General features: G+C 43.6%; 5 protein-coding genes across 5 annotated transcripts; 3 read left to right on the plus strand and 2 right to left on the minus strand.

The window, feature by feature from the left end:
- Positions 1–164: 164 nt before the first annotated feature.
- Positions 165–2,720, minus strand: C922_01611 (adenosinetriphosphatase; the record flags this gene model as incomplete). Its single annotated transcript, XM_008817214.1, has 1 exon — positions 165–2,720. The coding sequence occupies one exon, from the start codon at positions 2,718–2,720 to the stop codon at positions 165–167; it is 2,556 nt and encodes an 851-aa protein (XP_008815436.1).
- A 1,743-nt stretch (positions 2,721–4,463) lies between these two features.
- On the plus strand, positions 4,464–5,495 carry C922_01612 (GPN-loop GTPase; the record flags this gene model as incomplete). The annotated part of the gene is made up of 1 exon (XM_008817215.1): positions 4,464–5,495. One exon carries the CDS (start codon positions 4,464–4,466, stop codon positions 5,493–5,495), a length of 1,032 nt encoding a protein of 343 aa, XP_008815437.1.
- A 531-nt stretch (positions 5,496–6,026) lies between these two features.
- Positions 6,027–7,325, plus strand: C922_01613 (hypothetical protein; the record flags this gene model as incomplete). Its single annotated transcript, XM_008817216.1, has 1 exon — positions 6,027–7,325. The coding sequence occupies one exon, from the start codon at positions 6,027–6,029 to the stop codon at positions 7,323–7,325; it is 1,299 nt and encodes a 432-aa protein (XP_008815438.1).
- A 2,576-nt stretch (positions 7,326–9,901) lies between these two features.
- Positions 9,902–12,300, plus strand: C922_01614 (glucose-regulated protein; the record flags this gene model as incomplete). The annotated part of the gene is made up of 2 exons (XM_008817217.1): positions 9,902–9,977; positions 10,418–12,300. 2 exons carry the CDS (start codon positions 9,902–9,904, stop codon positions 12,298–12,300), a joined length of 1,959 nt encoding a protein of 652 aa, XP_008815439.1.
- Positions 12,301–14,537: 2,237 nt separating this feature from the next.
- On the minus strand, positions 14,538–15,725 carry C922_01615 (acid phosphatase; the record flags this gene model as incomplete). Its single annotated transcript, XM_008817218.1, has 1 exon — positions 14,538–15,725. The coding sequence occupies one exon, from the start codon at positions 15,723–15,725 to the stop codon at positions 14,538–14,540; it is 1,188 nt and encodes a 395-aa protein (XP_008815440.1).
- Between the last annotated feature and the right edge of the window lie 496 nt (positions 15,726–16,221).

Consider the following 16,221-nt stretch of genomic DNA (forward strand, 5'->3'; position numbering starts at 1 on the left):
ATTTGTTCTCAAGAACACTAACGTAAGTCTTTGTTCATTGCAAACAATGGCGATCCTTTGCTGTGCAAACAAATTCCGTATGGGTGGAGGAATAATGCCCACCCAACTGAAAAAAGAATAGTCAACCTGGGAGCAGGCACACCCTCTCCCCCCCTCAGTCCCAGTTAGGACTTCCTAAGAATCATGCGTAATTCATTCTTTGCCTCGCTGTTTGGAAGGTCGTCCAAGTCATAATAACTTCTAGCAATCTCAAGCAGCCACTTCCCCTCAATTTTGGAGACTGTCCTTATGAAATTCTTTGTGGTTAATATAAGTTCATGATACATGACCCATTCAGGGTTTATTTGAAAGACCGTTGAAGGGTGCAGAGTGACAATTTGGATGTCCTTCACCGTGATGTAGTACCCTTTGCTAGTTTTGTAGGCCACTTGCTGGTAGAACCCACTGAGCAGGGCTTTCCTTATATTGACATAGTAGTCAGGATTGGATGGGTTCATAGAGACAATTTTTAGGTCCATCTTTTCCATTGTTCTGATGAGTTGGTTTCTAACATTCTGGGCAGATGTCATAGCTCGATGATTTAAAAAATAATCATAACAAAATTTTTTAGAGGCATTTATATCCATTCGGTGATACTTGACGAAGACATGGAACACATTCATAAGAGTTAGGTGATCTCCATCTAGGTGTGAGAATCTCGTTTTCATTTCGTCCGCTTCTTTGCCTTTAACTTTTGGCCTTAAAAAACAGTAAGGAACAGAAAGCATGGCTGCAATGGTTAGTATTTCACTGGAGCAGGAATAATTTGGGGACTCAATTAACACTTTGGCTAGCTGGGGATCTACGGGAAATTCAGACATGAAGTGTCCCTTCTGTGTTAATTCTCCTTCATCATCTAATGCCCCTAAGCAGTTAAGCTGTTCTAGGGCTCTCATCAGCGTCTCTGGTGCCGGTGGGTCCATAAAATCAAAATGAACTAAATCATCGATTCCTAACTTTTTTAAATTTAAGACAACAGAACCTAAGTTGGATCTTAAAATTTCTGGGTAGGTCTGTTCGGGTAATGTTTGCTCGAAACATTTTTCTGTGTAGAGGCGAAAACATTTTCCGGGTTTTGTTCTTCCTGCTCTTCCAGCTCTCTGCTGAGCGGATGCTTTCGAAATTGGAGCGATCAATAAAGATTCTACTCTTGCCCTTGGATTATAAACTTTCTGTTTTGAAAACCCAGGGTCGATAACATAGACGATTCCTTCTATAGTGAGAGACGTTTCTGCGATGTTAGTGGATAGGATACACTTCCTTCCCATTTTGTCTCCTTTAAATCTTGGCGGGGGTGCCGGTTCGAATATTTTCTGTTGCTGTGTCGATGGTAATGAAGAATAGAGGGGTAACACTACCAACTGACCGGCACTGCTATTCTTGGAAACTAACTTCTCAATCTCCTTTTTCGTCATTTCGATTTCTTCCTCTCCAGTGAGGAAAACAAGAATATCTCCATCGTCCTCATTAACATGGATGTCGTATACCGTCCTGATAACTACCCTTATGTAATCCTTCTCTGCCTGTAGGGTATAGAAAATCTCCACTGGGTATAGCCTCCCTGGGATGTTTAATATCTGTGAGCCAGTAAAAAACTTCTGAAACTTCCCCGCATCTAGTGTTGCTGACATGACAATTAGTTTCAAATCGTTCCTCTGCTCTTGTATGTTTTTTATAACTCCGAAGAGGATGTCCGTAGCTAAGGTCCTCTCGTGAGCTTCGTCCAGAATAATTGTGTTGTATCTTTTTAACAAGGGGTCATACATGGATTCTCTCAACAGCATACCGTCCGTCAGATATTTAATGACCGTTTTTGTACTAGACCGATCTTCGAACCTGATGGTGTACCCTACATACGTCCCTAGTTCTACATCTAATTCTTCTGAAACTCTTGCTGCTACACTCATGGCAGCTACTCTCCTTGGTTGCGTCACAGCTATGGACTTCTTTTCTGCAAATTTGGATTCCAACACAAATTGCGATATCTGTGTTGTCTTTCCACTTCCCGTATCTCCTACGATAATGAGTACGTCGTTTTTTTTAAAGAGCTTTAGGAAGTTCCTTTTGGCACTCCATGCTGGAAGTTTTTTCTTTTCTTCCAGCAGCTGGAGGTACCTTTCGCTGTATCGTTCGTTGGTCAGTTTGTTTAGGAGTTGGGTTTCTGGTTCGCCTCCGCCAGCTTCTGCACCCCTTTGGTAGGAGGCTTCCCCCATTGGTATTCCGCTTCCAAGGGGTGTTTCGGACTTTGGGTCGCTTTCCTTGGGGTGTTCCTCCATGGGGATATCTTCCCCATCACTTTTCTGTTCATTCCTGTTCTGCTCATTATGCGCCTCCTTCTCCCCCTCATCGTTGTTACTCTCATGACTACTGTGATCACCCTGTTTGGCGTCACTCTCTTGATTGTTACCACAGCTGTGTGCAGAACCTGGATTCTCCTCTTCGTCGTATGAGCTCACTTCGGCCTTATTTTTCCCTCCCCTCGTTTGTCCATCCTCTTCACCTTCCTCAAAGGGATCTCCCTTTAACACATCGCCCACCTTTGCCTTCTTCTTACTGCTATAATCGTCACTTAACGTGGGTGCGTCTTTCCTTTTGGCGCTTTCACTTGAGGCTGGCGGGTCCCCATTCCCGTTCGCGGCCTCCGCGTTCTTTTCGGATAGGCCGTCCACCACTGGGTCCATTTTGGCTAGCAGCGGCTACGTAGCGCTATGCTTTTGCGTAGGAGCGCAAAAAAAATGGGCACAAAAGCGCACGTGTGCGACCTTTATGCATAGGTATGCTTATATATACGTGTAACTGCCCACCCGCCGGTACGAAGCAGGGCTGGGTGGTAAGGGGCGAAAAACCGATAGGCAGTTGAATCTACCCGAAGGGGGGGCTCTCTGAAATGAATGTCCCCCTCTCTGTGTTCATTACATCTGACACCGGCTTCCTTCCCCTACCATGTTTGATAATTCGTTGGAAATCTTCCCACTAGCAGTCCTCTTCTCTCCTACGTGCAGGAGCAGAGGATCATACAAAGGTGGTTTGCGACTCTGTCACTCTTTCAAAAAAAAAAACAAAGTTACGCAAAAAAAAAGAAAAGAATATTCCTTTAGATGCTTATATGCGACTTCAATGTGGATCCTTCACATTAGCTAATTAAAATAAAATACCCGCTCGGCTTTCACACAAAGGGATTATTCTTCATGTGACGCTAATTGGGCAAGCCCGAATCGAAAGTGAGGTTCCAAATTGGATCCCAAATTAGATCCCGAATTCCGTTGCCAATTCTGTTGCCAATTTTTCGGAGAAGGCGCTTCGAAAACTTCTTCCAAGTTTGCCTGTAAATTTGGCACAAATCAATTTCACCGTGAGGAGTTACGCCCGTGTGGTGACCATATGGGATCCTGGCAGTCAAACCAATCATCTGCGCAGATAGATAAGAAAATTGTTAAAAAAAGAAGAGGCTAATTTTCCCGCTTTGCATGTGGTGCCACGTAACGCAATGTCGTGTTCACGTTAATTTTTTTTTTTTTTTACTACATCTAATTGATGATTGCCATTTGGGGATTCTCAGAAGGACGGCTAATTTGTCACCCTCTTTGGTAGAAATCACAACAGCTACATTTCGCATGTGATATGATCTTATTGTCCTGGCATTAAGCGGGCGCGCCAACCCTTCATCACTTGTTACCACTTCGTCAAGCAAGAACGAAAAAAATTGTAACCCCCTTCTGGGGAAAGCATCCCCTAGTGCGTGGCTCCTGATTCTTTTCCGATTAATCATTTTGCATATCCTCCACTTTTGCTTCTCTCCCCCGTTAAACATATGTCATTTGTCCCCTACTGCTCAGAAGAAAGCAGACCAGAGAGTGGAACCTCCCCCACTTGTCATTTTTCTTACCCTATAGCCATATGCGTTTTATGTCATCACCTGCGTGCATTTCGAAAATATAATCGAAGCGTAGGTGTCATGTTGCCTTAGTAGAAGTGCAAACTAATCCCATACACCTTCTTTACACATAATGATAGGAACGTTATATAAGGGCAGGGAGAAATTACGTGAATAGAAGGATCGGGAGTAAACCCCGTCTTCTTTTGTGCACCCCTTGTGTCATTCGTTTTTTTTTTTTTTTTTCTCACCACGTATAGTAACACAGTTTAGTTGAAGGGAAGACAGACAACAGGAGTGTGCAACATTTCGAGGTCAAATTGGGAAGGCAATTAAAGTAAAAGAGTGCTTACTCCGTGTAGAGTTCATCTCATCGAAGTGCACCCAGAACTGCATCACTGAGTTGTAAGAAATGATAACATAAGGGCTTCTACACGTAGATGTATGTAAAAAGGAAAGGGAGGGGTGACTACTCCTAAGTGGAAGCCGCACGAGGGGGAACTTCTGCTAGTTTGGTAACCGCCCCGCCACTTTGCCACTTAACCCCCCGATGTGGTTCGGACAGCTGATCATCGGGCCGCCGGGGTCCGGGAAGTCCACCTACGTGGCGGGGGTGGAACACATATTGAAGCAGATAAATAGGAAGCTAGTGCTCATCAATCTGGACCCCTTTGTGGAGAATGACGTGTACAAAGCGGATGTCAACATTAGTGAGCTTGTGGATATAAAGAAAGTCTTCTGTGATCTGGGCTTAGGACCGAATGGCACTCTGATATATTGCATGGAATACCTCCTAGCAAACTTCGACTGGCTGGAGGAGAGACTAAATGAATACAAGGATCACTACCTACTTATTGATACCCCCGGGCAAGTGGAACTGTATACACATAATGATGCGTTGAGAAAGATTGTTAACAAGATGACAAAGATGAACTGTAGACTGACTTCCGTGCACATTGTTGACAGCACTTTATGCTCCGATAACTATAAATATGTTAGTGCACTACTGCTATCCTTGTGCAGTCAGATTCACTTAGAATTACCCCATGTGAATGTTTTCTCCAAAATTGACTTGTTAAAATATTTTAGAGACGATTTAGATTTCCCTCTGAGTTACTACGTCCAAGCGCAGAATTTGGAGCAGCTCACGTTGTACGCGCGCTACCAGAATGAGTCCTCCTCCGACTCGGATAGTGGAGACCCACCAGCTACCTCCTTAAATGTTGGAAGCCACTCTCCTCAGCGCACCATCAAACAGGTCATCCAGAATGAAATAAACACTGGAAACATAAAAAATGCCAAGAAAAACTACAGGAGATTCTCCAACAAATATCTGAAGCTAAATGAGTACATATGCGAAACGGTGCAGGATTACAACATGATCAATTTTGCCCTTCTGGATATACAAGACAAATATAGTGTGCTTAAGCTGCTAAAGATTATCGATGGAGCTAATGGGTTTCGCTTCAGCTCCATTTACTCCGAGTACTCTCTCTTTGACACGTACGTTGAGGCCATTGAGTATGACTGTGATGATATTCAGGAAAGGATCGTCGACGTTTCGGATGAGGAAAAAAATTGACGTCCCTATCTGGGCACCCCCCTCATGGGTGGGAAGCGAGTTCGCCTCCCCCGGGTCGGCATACAGAGGAGCCAACCACACGTAAATGAGGTACACAAAAGTGAAAATTAAATGTGGCCGACACTTCGCGCCGATAATGTAACCCGCGCAGCTGTAGCAAAATTGGCGTGACAATCGGGGACTCGTAAAAAAAGTGTACGCAATTTTTGGAGTATCCCTTTTGGAGTGCTAACATTCGAGGCTACTTCGCGCGGCGTTCTTCGTTCCGCGCGTCGAAGTGACTTTTTTTTTTTTTTTGTTAACGCGCCGGTACATTCCCCACAGAGGCAGAGTACGCCTACGTGGGGCACCCGTTCAATTCGCACCATATAATGTCAGTTACGGCGTCAGCCCAACAGTAAGGGAATCAGCCCCCGGGATAAGCGGTTCATCTATATGTGTTTCCATTCGCTACTGCTGATACGACGTATAGATAGGTGTGCACAAACATTTGTACGCATGTGAGAGTGCTTCTTCGTTTTGTTCATAAAAATGAATGTGGACAAGTTGGTAGCCGATCTTCACGAAATAGAAGAGGACTACGAAGGAGAGAGCGAGGGGGAGGAAGACCCTTCAATGATGACGCAGAAGGTGACGTTCTCAAGTGGAAGCGTGAACAGAAAGCTATTCGACGAAAAAATGAGCCATCACTACGCCATTTTTAACACCAAAAATGAGTTTCGAAAAACAGAAATTCATGTAGAGAAGACGCAGATTGAAATAGTGAACCATTTTATATTTCTGCTTAAATTGCTAAGAAGGAGCAATGACGAAGAGATCATACGAGAGATAGCCAACTGCATTAAAGTCACCTTTGAGACGGACAACGATGAGGTGCAGAAACTGTCCGAGGAAAAATCCTTCTACCTCTACAAACAATACCTACTGAAAAATAAACATTTTTTTTTAAAACTCTGCAGAAGTATGAAGAATAGACATTTCTACCCCGATGTAAAACAAATCATTAAAGACATCACTAGAGATGTTTTTTCATTCAATAAGGAGATACTTCATGGCATTCTGGGCTTTAAGTCCATCTTGTTCAGTCTCTACAATTTGCTAGGGAAATATCTCCAATGTGAGGTTAGGAAAATATTGCTGGCATTCTTCCTTCTAAGTCTTATGAGTCGAACTAATAACACGGTCGACATTTTATACACGCTGGAATATTATTTCAAAAACAGCAATTTCTCCATTATTGTTCCAAATAGCTGCTTCATTTCTCCATGCGAGCTCAGTATTTGTAATAACATCATTCTGTTACGTAGCTGTGTCAAATACTTCATCAAGGTTACAGAGGAATCGTCGTCTCTGCTGAGATACAACTGCTACAACGTTATCTACATTGATGAGAATTTAATAAGTGACAATTTTTATCTGCACATTTATAAAACGCTGCTGAAGGATTGCAAACACCATTACCTTTTTCGGGACACCGAATTATTCGGCCAGGTAGACTTCTTTGATGTGAAGTCTAACTATGCCAAGTTGAAGTCAAAAGGGGTGCCTCAAGCGGAAGGTCCCTTTCGAGAGGTACCAACTGGCTACGATGTGACCATCTCCCCTGATAGTGAAAAAAGGGACGGCATGGAACAGAAGGGAGACCATTTTGCAACCTTCTTGGACGATATAGAAGTTTCTTCCAGCTCCACCTTTAACTGCAGCGATAACGAAATTGACATAGAAAAGATAAATGAGAAGAATCGACTGTACCGGGATGCATGTGATCATTTGGGAAAACGCAGAAAGAACTTCTTTTACCAGTATTTGATTATCGAGTTGAGTTCGTGACAAGGGAAGAGGGGGATTGTCCCCCTGTAGGAATCTTCAAAAAAAAAAAAAAAAAAAAGAAAAACTGCACATCATTTTGATTGACCAAGCCTCTAAGAATTTGTGCCCCTTTCCCTATGGCAAAAATAACCCATTGCGTCATCCGATCAGTGCATGTGATGATGCTGTGCGGGGGGTGATTTGTCCATTTTTACGAAACATTCTAGGGGGTATACATCTCCCCCAATACTTTGTCCGTTCACTCCCAGTGCCGCTAACCGTGTCATACACCAATTTCGACCGCGTCATCCTGTCCTGCTTCTATTTTTTGAAACGGGGGATTGCACTCCTTTCCTTTCCCTTCAATCATGCGGTGGTGCAGCGGACGTCGTTATGACGAACGAAGCCGCGAAGCCGCTTAACCGCGCTACACTGTGACCTGCTTATTTTGTCTTCTCATTTTGTGTTTCCCCTATGGAGGAATTCCTAGAACGGCTAACTCATTCGTAATGACGAATGGCGCCATTACGATGGTATCACTTTTGCAATTCCGCGAAGCTTATGTAGATATGTGTGTGCCGAAATGCCGCGAAATAATTTTACTACTTCCCCCGTTACGCTGTAGGGGCGGGGTCCTGTATTTAAGGGTGTGCGTACGAAATGTGCCAGGTTTTCAGCCTGACACTGTTATATTGACTTGATTAAAACATAGGGTGGAGAAAAAAAATAAAAAAATCAGCAGAGTGAGCTATTTTTACGAATTGGTTGGGCATTTTAAAGGGAGGTAAAAATTTATCATCCTGAGTAGCGCGACTTTGCATTTTTTTTCTTTTCATTTGCCTCTTTGTAAAAATGGTCAGTCGATCGGTGGGCCGGCCAGCTAATCGGTCACACGACGCGGAGCCACTAACCGAAATGTGCGCAAATGTCTGGAGGACCCTCCGTACACTCCCAAATGAAGCATTCGCAATTTGGTGGGGTTAACAAAAAATTGGCCACGCTACTTCTATTCGGAATATTTGCTTCCTCAATAGGGGGAGGAACTGCATGTGGTGTCTGTTATGTAGGGTAAGGTTTGTCCGTTTAAATCTCTCGCTGGTTTTTCTTTTTTTTTGTTTTTCTGTTTTTTTTGGCGTGTATGCCTTCTTCCAGCCATTTTTCCGCATTTTCTTTTTTCATCTTTCCCAAAATGAACAACTTTTTCGCGAGGGTGTCCGTAGCATTTTTGAAGGTGACCCCCAAGACCCGCGTGGTTAAAGTTGGGGGTTAAAAGGGGGGTACACACACGGTTATATAAAATATGTATAACACGCATGTATAAACACGCATTATATATATACATATTTGTTTCCTCACATTATTGCGTGTGTGAGCGCTGCGTGGAGCCGATTTGCCCGCCCCTCACCATGGCGAAGGTGCTGGAGCTGCCATAAGGACGACGCCACCCCGAAGTTTGCACAGAAAAAAAAAATAGAAAGAAATAATCTCTTGAGGTAAATACGTGGAGGCAAGTGGTCATTCCGGGAGCCCTCACGATAGCGCAAACACAACCGGAGGGAATTCTCACTCGCCGCAAAGAATATCGGAAAAAGCAAAAATGTGCGGTATCTTTTCTTTTTTCCCCCGTATGAAGAACGTCAAATGTATGCGATAAGTTTCCATCGCAGGTCGCTATTTGACATTCATTCTTATCACGCCAAATGTGCCATCAGTAGCTGCTCCATCAATGAATGCTTCAGTGGTAAAATTATATAGAGCGTTTTTGTCATTTCCCCCACCCAACTGGCACGTAAAGTGACCACCCTGTGGGAGGGATAAAAGCCTCCGTCGTGACTTCTGCTGATCGGATTCGCGCAGGCACAGGTCAAAGTTGGCGCTTAATTTCGTAAAAAGATCCAAAAAAAAAAAAAAAAACAAGTGCAAGCGGGAGGGAATAAATAGCAAGCCATAAAAATACGTGCATATATATATACATACATACAAACATACACCGTTTTGCCACTTGCCACTGCATAATATATTTGTTCAGCAAAAGGAAGAAAGGTTGCGCACCTATCTCATGATCCTTGGGGTTGAAAGCAATAAAACAAAAAAATAAAAGAAAAACAGCCCAAACAAACCTGAAGCGCTGCATACATACCTTACACGCGTGTAGCAAGAGGGCGAAGTGCAAACTGTATTGCAAGTATATATCACGCCATTGCGAGGAAAGTGCTGTGAAACTCACCTTAAAAGAAAAAAAAATAAAATAACGCGTCATGCGTATAATCCACGCGCAGGGTTTGGTACATGTGTACATACGTAAGCACATTCTTACATACGAAACATGCATGTACAAAATTAAAAACCATTTCTGCTTTTTCAAGCAGTTTTTAAGAGCATTCTTTTTTTTTTTTTTTTTTCCTTTTTTCCCCCATCTTGAATGATTTTGAATCCTTCACGTGTTGTTCGTTTGAGTCAGAACACATCCCCTTTTTTAACCTATTCGTCGTGCATACGTACGAGCATACATACTATACGAACATACGTATACCTATTTAGCTTCAAGCGCTCTTAGCCTTTTTGCGCCCCCATTTGTTCATGCGAAAGTAGTCAAGATGAGGAATACGAGGCCGTTTATTTTTCTCCTGGCGCTCTCCCTGTTAAATTGTATTAGGGCCATAGACTCCAACAGTAAGTACCCAGTTCGTTCCTGAGTGCTTCAGTGCCTGGATCAGTGCGTGCGTTAGTACCTTCATACGCTTAAAACGTATGCACGCTTGACACCGGGGGAGCAGCGCAATTCTCCCCCCTAACGAAACAAGCAGGAGTGAAAGCATGCAGCACGTATGGTGATCGCTTCGAATGAGGCGATGGGAGGAAGAACCCTTACTCGTTGGCACTGGCAATCTGTACCGTTCCGCCAAATCGCAGAACGTGTAATGGCATAAGGGCGAAAGAAAAATTCAAAAGAGGGTTTCCCCTCCCCCCGTATTGATTTTCACTACCTCCTTTGTGTTGCTCCATTTGGTGGTTATTACTTATGGAATGTTTGTTCATCCCACGCATGATCGCCCCGAATACATACATGCAACACACACACACGTTCCACTTGTCCCCCGCTCATTCACCAGTTGAAGGCCCCGTGATCGGAATCGACTTAGGCACGACGTACAGTTGTGTTGGCGTTTTCAAAAATGGAAGAGTCGAGATATTGAATAACGAGCTCGGAAACCGTATCACGCCATCCTATGTGTCCTTCGTGGACGGAGAAAGGAAAGTGGGTGAGGCAGCAAAATTGGAAGCAACTCTACACCCCACCCAGACAGTGTTCGATGTGAAACGGTTAATAGGAAGAAAATTTGACGACCAAGAAGTAGTGAAAGATAGGACTTTATTGCCATATGAGATTGTAAATCAGGAAGGGAAGCCAAATATAAGAGTACAGATAAAGGACAAGAAGACGACCTTTGCCCCAGAACAAATCAGTGCCATGGTTTTGGAGAAAATGAAAGAAATAGCTCAATCGTTTCTGGGAAAGCCAGTTAAAAACGCAGTGGTAACTGTGCCAGCTTATTTCAATGATGCACAGAGACAAGCAACGAAAGATGCAGGAACCATTGCAGGATTGAACATTGTGCGTATTATAAACGAACCAACTGCAGCAGCTTTGGCTTACGGATTGGATAAGAAGGAAGAGACGAGCATTCTAGTCTACGATTTAGGAGGAGGAACCTTCGATGTATCCATTCTTGTCATCGATAATGGTGTGTTCGAAGTTTACGCCACGGCAGGAAATACTCACTTGGGAGGAGAGGACTTCGATCAAAGAGTGATGGATTATTTTATCAAAATTTTTAAGAAGAAGACAAATATAGATCTCAGATCGGATAAGAGAGCGATCCAGAAGTTGAGAAAAGAAGTCGAAATTGCAAAGAGAAACTTATCTGTAGTTCACTCGACTCAGATCGAGATTGAGGACATCGTAGAAGGACATAGCTTTTCTGAGACCTTGACTAGAGCCAAGTTTGAAGAATTAAATGATGACTTATTTAGAGAAACTTTAGAACCCGTAAAGAAGGTACTAGATGACGCAAAATATGAAAAGAGCAAAATCGATGAGATCGTTCTTGTAGGAGGATCTACTCGTATCCCAAAAATTCAACAAATTATAAAAGAATTCTTTAATGGAAAAGAACCCAATAGAGGTATCAACCCAGATGAAGCTGTAGCTTACGGTGCTGCCATTCAAGCTGGAATCATTCTCGGAGAAGAATTACAAGATGTCGTCTTGCTAGATGTTACTCCACTGACATTAGGAATAGAAACCGTTGGAGGTATCATGACCCAACTTATTAAAAGGAATACAGTCATCCCGACGAAGAAGTCACAGACCTTTTCTACCTACCAAGACAACCAACCAGCTGTGTTAATACAAGTATTTGAAGGTGAAAGAGCATTGACCAAGGATAACCACCTTTTGGGAAAATTCGAATTGTCAGGCATCCCACCGGCACAAAGAGGAGTCCCCAAAATTGAAGTCACTTTCACGGTTGATAAGAATGGAATCCTCCACGTAGAAGCGGAGGACAAAGGTACAGGAAAAAGCAAAGGAATTACAATTACGAATGATAAAGGAAGACTCTCCAAGGAACAAATCGAAAAAATGATTAACGATGCAGAAAAATTTGCAGATGAGGATAAGAACCTCCGAGAAAAAGTCGAAGCGAAAAATAACCTTGATAATTATATACAGAATATGAAAGCCACTGTGGAGGATAAAGACAAATTGGCAGACAAAATTGAGAAAGATGATAAGAATGCCATTTTGAATGCCGTAAAGGATGCAGAGAACTGGCTCAGCAACAATTCCAATGCCGATGCCGAAGCGCTGAAGCAAAAGCTGAAAGACGTCGAGGCTGTTTGCCAGCCTATCATCGTCAAGTTGTACGGCCAACCCGGTGCTAACTCTCCCCCCCCAAGTGGAGACGAGGACGTCGAGAGCGACGAGTTGTAACTTCTGCCCTGCAAACGCGGGAGTGCCACTTCGCAGCTGTGTAATTTGTGTAGAGGAATTCTCTTCATACGTATGGACATCCCTGGACAGTCGCTTATCTTCTCGGGGATCTCACACACATTCCCTATTTTTTTTTTTCTTTTGCCTCTCTTATCTCCTCCCCTCTCCCATTTTCTCCCTCTCAACTTCCCTCTCTCAATTGCCCCATTTTCCCATGAATAAGAAGCGAATTACATGCGTTACACGCAGAAGCGGACAGATGCTTTCGTGTGATGCGAGGAGTCACCTCTCATAGTACTGTAACTGATCCATCGCACACCGTTCAGTGCACCGCCTAGTACACCGCCTAGCACATTGTCTAGCAGATTGGCTAGCACATTGTCTAGCGCATTGTCTAGCCCATGACCTAGCACCTAACTTTGCATATATCTTTGCAAGAAGAAAAAAAAAAATGAACTTAGTAAACAGCCTATCTTAAGATATAGTATAATTTATGAAGCAGATCTTTTGCGAGGGGCGTTTATTACCGAGCGCCGCATCTTCTGGATTGAGAAACTCCATCGGAACTTACGCTATCCATTTGGATTCCCACCTCGGGATCAAAAGAAAAAAGGAAAGACGAAAAAAAGAAAAAAAAAAAAAGCAAAGACGAAAAAAGGAAAACAGGAAAAAAAGAAAAAGAAAAAAAAGATAGAAGAAAAAAGAAAAAGAAGATATTTCTCGCGAAAAAAACCGCATCGTTAAAATACCCCCCACACGTGGTTGCATATGCTAGGGAAATGTAAAGGGTTTGCTGTACCCGTAGAAGGGCATACACCAGTGCATGGCTGGACCCCCCTGCTAAGGTTGTGCTTTCCATTTGTATAGCAGAGCGTGTTAAAGGGGGGTATGAACGCGGAAAGACTTAAAATTACCGCGGACAAGGTCCTCTTTACAAGGTCACAATGTGATCGCAAAAAGGTAGCGTCGTTTTGTGTTGATCTGTTCACCCGGTGATGCGCAACGGGTCACCCTAATTCTCCATGATTCTGCCCGATTCGCGATGCCTTTGTGCTAGGGCAAGTGGACTCAATATGTATTCCGTTTTATTTACTCCCTTTAAAGGGGGCGCTAAACCAGCTACGCGTCATCGGGGGGTGGGGTGCCAGACAAAACGAAATGTCTTCTTAGTGCGCCTCACCCCCCACTAAGCCAAATGGATATTCTTCCAGTTGTGCAACTTTATCAACCTGGAGACTTTCGCGAATGAACGAAAAGAAAACTCAATTGGGAAGGCGCCCCTACTGGGGGAAAGTACAAACTGGAGAGGAACTATCAACCAGGATGATAACATCCTATAACATGTGTCTTATCCCATTTGAATGATCAGACAAGGCGATGCGCAGGTCTTCCACCTTAACTACCTCTTCTTGATGGTGTTAAAAAAGAGATTATCCGATTTAGCCCACCCAATCGGGGAAAAAAAGCGATTTCTCATGGTGCTTTTCCTTCCCCTAACATGTCCACACCACTCCTCACACGTGACATAAGAAGATAAATATATTCTTTTACTTATCTCATGTGTACCCCCTCCCCGCAACACCCCTCTGCAACGTCGTCAATGAAGTGATTGCGTGGACCATTTCGGCAGATGGCCCTATCAGCCAGTAGAGCAATGAGGCACATTCATGAAAAACCATCCGGAAGTTGTGCTAATGGCTGGGTTGGGATGTACTGCGCTGCATCTCCTGCGTACCACCTCTTGGCCCGCTCACAAAGGCAGGTCGGTTTCTTCGCCAAAAGGGAAAGAATCTGAGCAGATACAATCTAGGAAGTGTATCGAACGGAACAGCCCTACTCGCTTAACAAGTGAAGGCTGCACGAGACAGTAGTCCCGCAGCACACCTGTGAAGGAAGCCAATCCGTAAAGGAACCTTTTTGTCTAAAAGGTGAGGGGGGTTACATCGCCAACCCAGATGCTTGGCTCGTTATCACCATTTGAAGTGGCGGGTCCTCCCCAAAGTGGGGTTCCATCTTGACTTTTTCGCGGCACTTTCACACCACTTCTACGTCACTTCTCCACCGCTTCCCCCCTACCAGATAACAAACTGCACGCAGCTAGGCCTTTAGTCGTATCCGCATGATGAACAGGTTCTCATTGGGTACAGAGACATGTAGGTTTTTATACATTCACAAAAAAGGGTTTCAAAAAAAAGATAAAATAAAATACACTAAATCACAGAGGTAGAAAAAGAGAGTCACTTGATACTTTTGGATAAAAAAGAAGATGCACCGATAAAAACAATTACAGATCCTATGAGGATACCGATGGTGCCGACAATTCTTACGAAGGAATCTTTATTCCCCATAGGTCCGCTGGCAGGAACATCAACTTGTTGCACCTTTGGAAGCGATGCAAAGTAGTGCAGAGAATTCACTTTGTCTAGAGATCTCTTCCCCTTCAAATTTATTTTATGAGTGTAGATAACATCGCCACTTTTGCCACTTATTAATTTGGTGATGATACCGCTGCTGCTTAGCTCGTGAATACAGAATCCTATGTCATTGCTATAGAATAAGGACTTGCCATTTCTCATTGCGCCTTTTGCACCGGAGAGGGTACCGGACCCACAGGTTATGTGTGCAATGTCGCCATCTTCTAATATTTCCATGTTATGGTCGTGCCCAGATATATATAAATCCACTTGAGCGTCCTTTAGTAAAGGCAACAAGTAGTAAGCCAGGTAAGAATTTCCTCTAGAAGAACCGGAGGAGTATATAGGTTGGTCTCCTACGACAATGATATAATCTGCAATTTTTTTTGCGACATTTAACTGTGCCTTGAGGTCTGCCCATGCTCTTTCGTGTATTTTCTTATATGGAAAATTTGCAGACAATATCCATGTGTCGATAAAAATAAACGCAGCAGCCATGTCCTTATGACCCGTTTTCACAATGGACGGTCCACTGGAGACAGTGAAATGAGTAAAATAATGGTACCAATAATTTGGCATGATCCATTTGGGGTAGGCAGTTTTATCTATATCTGTTTCTATGGTAGTTTCTCCATCCTTGTTTACATACCTCCCCTGACCTTTTAACAGCTCTGAATTGTAATTTCCTGCCCAATCGCGAGTTCCCAGAACGGTGAAAAAGGGCATATACATGTCTCCACTTTCTTCTGCGTACACATCTTCATAGAGACTCTTCCATGCGGGGTCATCCAAGCCCTTCACCCCATCGAGGAAATTAGAACCCGGACTCACTATAAAAGTCACACGCTCATTCTTTATGTACTGCTTGAAATATTTGGCATTTAGCAATTGGGACTTGGATTCTTTTCCCCAGTCCCCCAGAGAGGCGAATCGCAGTTGACATTTAATTTCGTAACTGCTTAGAAACAGCAAGACAAAAAAAACGTTGAAAACCGTTTTACAAAAATTCATGTTTGGCGACTTGTGGTGATGTGACTGCGGAGGTGCTGGAGTGTGAGGCAGGGTGTGGAGGGGATGAGAATACAAGTATGTGCATGGGAGTGGGTACACACATAGGCGCGACTGGACGTGCGTAGAATGCGGAGTCTCTATCACTTCTCACGCAACACGGCTCGCGCGAAGTGAAGAAAAATTACTTACCATAAAGGGGAGCAATGTTACGCGTGTAAGGTGGAGTGGACTACGCGGGGCCAGGTGGAAATGGCGAGACAATGAACTCAACAGACGCAGTGATCAAAATACACAAAAAATGGGTGGTGCGAAAAATAGGCAAAAAAAAAAAAAGGTGGACGCGTTGGACACGCAAGAAAGTGCAGGCAGGGGAGGAAAATAAAATGACACGATAAACGTACGAGGGAAAAAAACTTCGCTCTTTTGCTTTATCCTTATCAGTGCGTGTACATGTGTGTGTACATGCGTGTATGTGTTTATTTCACACATGCATCAT

Source organism: Plasmodium inui (assembly GCF_000524495.1).
Source record: "Plasmodium inui San Antonio 1 unplaced genomic scaffold supercont1.5, whole genome shotgun sequence".
Taxonomy (NCBI): domain Eukaryota; phylum Apicomplexa; class Aconoidasida; order Haemosporida; family Plasmodiidae; genus Plasmodium; species Plasmodium inui.